Source organism: Egretta garzetta, unplaced genomic scaffold (genome assembly GCF_000687185.1).
Source record: "Egretta garzetta isolate BGI_Z169 unplaced genomic scaffold, ASM68718v1 scaffold547, whole genome shotgun sequence".
Taxonomy (NCBI): domain Eukaryota; kingdom Metazoa; phylum Chordata; class Aves; order Pelecaniformes; family Ardeidae; genus Egretta; species Egretta garzetta.
The window spans coordinates 222429-225596 of record NW_009260174.1 but is presented as its reverse complement, the minus strand read 5'-3'; the positions used below and the strand labels follow the sequence as shown (position 1 = coordinate 225596).

General features: G+C 37.6%; 1 protein-coding gene across 1 annotated transcript in view; it reads left to right on the top strand.

The window, feature by feature from the left end:
- DYNC2H1 (dynein cytoplasmic 2 heavy chain 1) overlaps positions 1–3168 on the top strand; it is a 169281-nt gene that overhangs the window by 55539 nt on the left and 110574 nt on the right. Inside the window, exons 53-54 of the mRNA XM_009641758.2 lie at positions 952–1033; positions 2812–2966. Coding sequence (XP_009640053.1) covers positions 952–1033; positions 2812–2966 — 237 coding nt within the window. The remainder of the gene's footprint in view (positions 1–951; positions 1034–2811; positions 2967–3168) is intronic.

Below are 3168 nucleotides of genomic sequence, written 5' to 3'. Positions count from 1 at the left end.
AGCTTCTCTCTGGATCCTTCCAATATACTGGGCTTAGACATCCAGTACATCCAGTAATTGGCCTTGGATGTAGGATCTCTCCATTGCATCCTGTGCAGGCCCATACGAATATGTGTACACACATGCACAGTCACATGCTGCCAGGTCTCATTTGACTCCCAGACTCCACAGTCTCTCCAGTCCCTCTGGCAGCCAACTCCTGCAGGTGCCTCACCAACCCATAGTAAGTCTTGTGCAAACTAAAATGTTCTTCCATTTTATCCCATATGTCCCAAGCTTCCTATGTAGTAACCCCCTCAGACTAGCCTCTAAGGTAATCTGGCCTCTCCCATTTACTCCTCGTGATGGGTTTCACACCTGGACCGTGGAGTTGGTCACTCTTGGGAGAGCCATGGGAGCAGCTGGTGCAGTGTCCATTTCTGCATGGGTTACTCAGGCTCCTCCACCTGCCATTGTGCCTCAGTTTCAGCGGCAGGTTGTACCGGAAGTTCTTTTTGGCAAAGATGTTTGGACCAGCTCCGTCCACAGTTAAAAAATGTTTTTCAGCATACTTTCACTTTCACCTCAGTAGGGATTTTTTTTTTAAGTGGAATCTTATCATTTAGTCATATGCCAGAACCTTTGAATATAACTTATTTTTACCATTGTACTTAAGACTGACTGATTTCCTGTTGAGTTGTGGATCTTTTTACATCTTTAACATTTGTGTTATTGTAGAGTCCTCCAAAAATTAGTTGCCTTTAGCCAGCAAAAGCTCCTCTGCTTGAGACAACACTGCAGAATTTATCTTTTTAATGTTATAAATATTCTGCAAATACCTTATTCTGAATAAAGCTGTCATGTTCAGTCTTTTCAAATGAAAAATTAGATTAAAAGTTTTGGGTTTTTTATTTTAACTCCAATTTTCATTGTTTGTAATTTTCATACAAAAAATCATGTTCATTTTTTTAGATACCTGAAATGCTTCTGTATGATTCAGATGAACAAGAAAAGACTGGAAAAGCACAAAAGGAACTTCAGAAAAAACATTCAGGTAATATTTAGGTGGACCCATTAGTTACTATTACTTATTATTAAACACTTACGCAGTCCTGTGTTGGACATAGATAATAGCATAGGTACTTTGAGTATGTTTTTGCCAGCATATTCGTAGACTTTAGTATAGCAGGCATTTTGCGGAAGGGAACATAAATCCTGGCTCATCAAACCCAGTCTCTTCTGTCACAATCACTGTATATATTCAGTTTTATAAACTGATTAAGCTGCAGCTTGTTTTGTTCTGTGTCTTCCTTCTATGTGGATGTTATTGCAGAATCTCAAAATTTTATGTTTTGAGAGTTTTTCTACTTTCCAGTCTATATGTTTTCATTATTCTTGTCCTAGACCTATTGATTTTACTTAAATATTTCTGTATCTCTAATAAATTCAATTTCTTGTACGTAATGCACCTTTTTCAGAATAATTTCTTTTCATAATACAACTTCAAATTTAGCCATTTTAAAAATAGGATGTCAAACGTAATCTAGGAGACCAGTCCCAGCTTTCATTTACATAATACTAATTTTAGCCACTTTTTATAAAAGCATTAGTCTACGTAACACTTAGAGGTCATGGAGCCAACAGAGTATAAATGGCAAACAATTGATTCACTTGGGGTTTCTTGTGTTGTATTGCTTTTTAATAGGCATTCCAGCCCATCAGAGTGAAGGGCAAACTTGGGATTTAGTGTTCATGCTACCATCCATCTTTATCCTAGCTCATGGTACTTAATCTGTGCCTCAGTACTTATTAATGGCATTCATTTATATGTAGATATATCTTTCCAATTTTTTGGTTTTTTTAAGGTGATACAATTTATTTTACAGTATCTTTGTATAGTGGTGTGGTTTAACCCGGCAGGCAGCTGAACACCACACAGCTGCTTGCTCACACTCCCCCTCCCTCTGTGGTTTGGGGGAAAGAATCAGAAAAAAAAAAAAAGTAAACCCCATGGGTTGAGGTAAAGAGTTTAATAAAATAAAAGAATAACAATAATAATGGTAATAGAATATACAGAATATACAAAACAAGTGATGTACAATGCAATTGCTCACCACCCACTGACCGATGCACAGCCCGTCCCAAACTGTGATCACTCTATCCCCAACTAACTCCCCCTGAGCATGACATCATATGGTCTGGAATAGCCCTTGGGCCAGTTGGGGTCAGCTGTCCTGGCTGTGCCCCCTCCCAGCTTCTTGTGCCCCTGGCAGAGCAGGGGATGCTGAAAAGTCCTTGACTGGTGTAAACACTGCTTAGCAACAACTAAAAACATCAGTGTGTTATCAACTTTCTTCTAGTACTGAATCCAAAACACAGCACTATGTCAGCAACTATGAAGAAAATTAACTCTATCCCAGCCAAAACCAGGGCATATAGAGAGAAGAGAAACTCTTCTTCAACAAGCTGAAGGACCTGCAATGTTCAGAAAAACCTTTTAGTCTACCGGTCATCAGAGACAAGGGATAAGATAAAAACACTTAGGCTTCCTTTCTGAAAAAGTCCATGTATTTTCAAATTCTATTTCCATGGAAATAAAGTTTCTTTTATGATTAGCCCTCAGTAATTTCAGTATATGTCTTGCTAAGGAATATGTATTTCAAATGTAATTACATGTTCTTTCCCTGAGAGTACTTTGAAAAAGTATATTCTTTGTTATATTTTGAATGTCCTTCATTCAAATCTCAAAAAACAATATTCTGTTGCTCTTCCTTAGTTATTTTAATGTAAGATAAGAATATTATTAACTATGTAACAAATCATGTTGTACAGGTGATTCTGATTTTCTGAAGTCATTTCTGAGAATCCATGAATCATGTAAAATGTATGGAGCAACACCTAGCAGGTATATGACATTCCTTCATATATACAGTACCATCAACAACAGTAAAAGAAGAGAGCTGATAAAAAGGCAGAACCACTTGCAGGTATGTGGTTAAAACATTTTTAACATATGGCTTTTCAAAATAATCTCACATTTGGAAATGTCTAGTATATTAATGGGCTGTAGCTGCTAATGTGGTTGTGTGGGGTGTCCTTTGTTGGCATACGCAGATGCTGTGGTTTCAGGAGAGGAATAGTATGAATCTTAATGCACGTCTGTTCAAATGCCTCAGAAAGTGAAGAGCG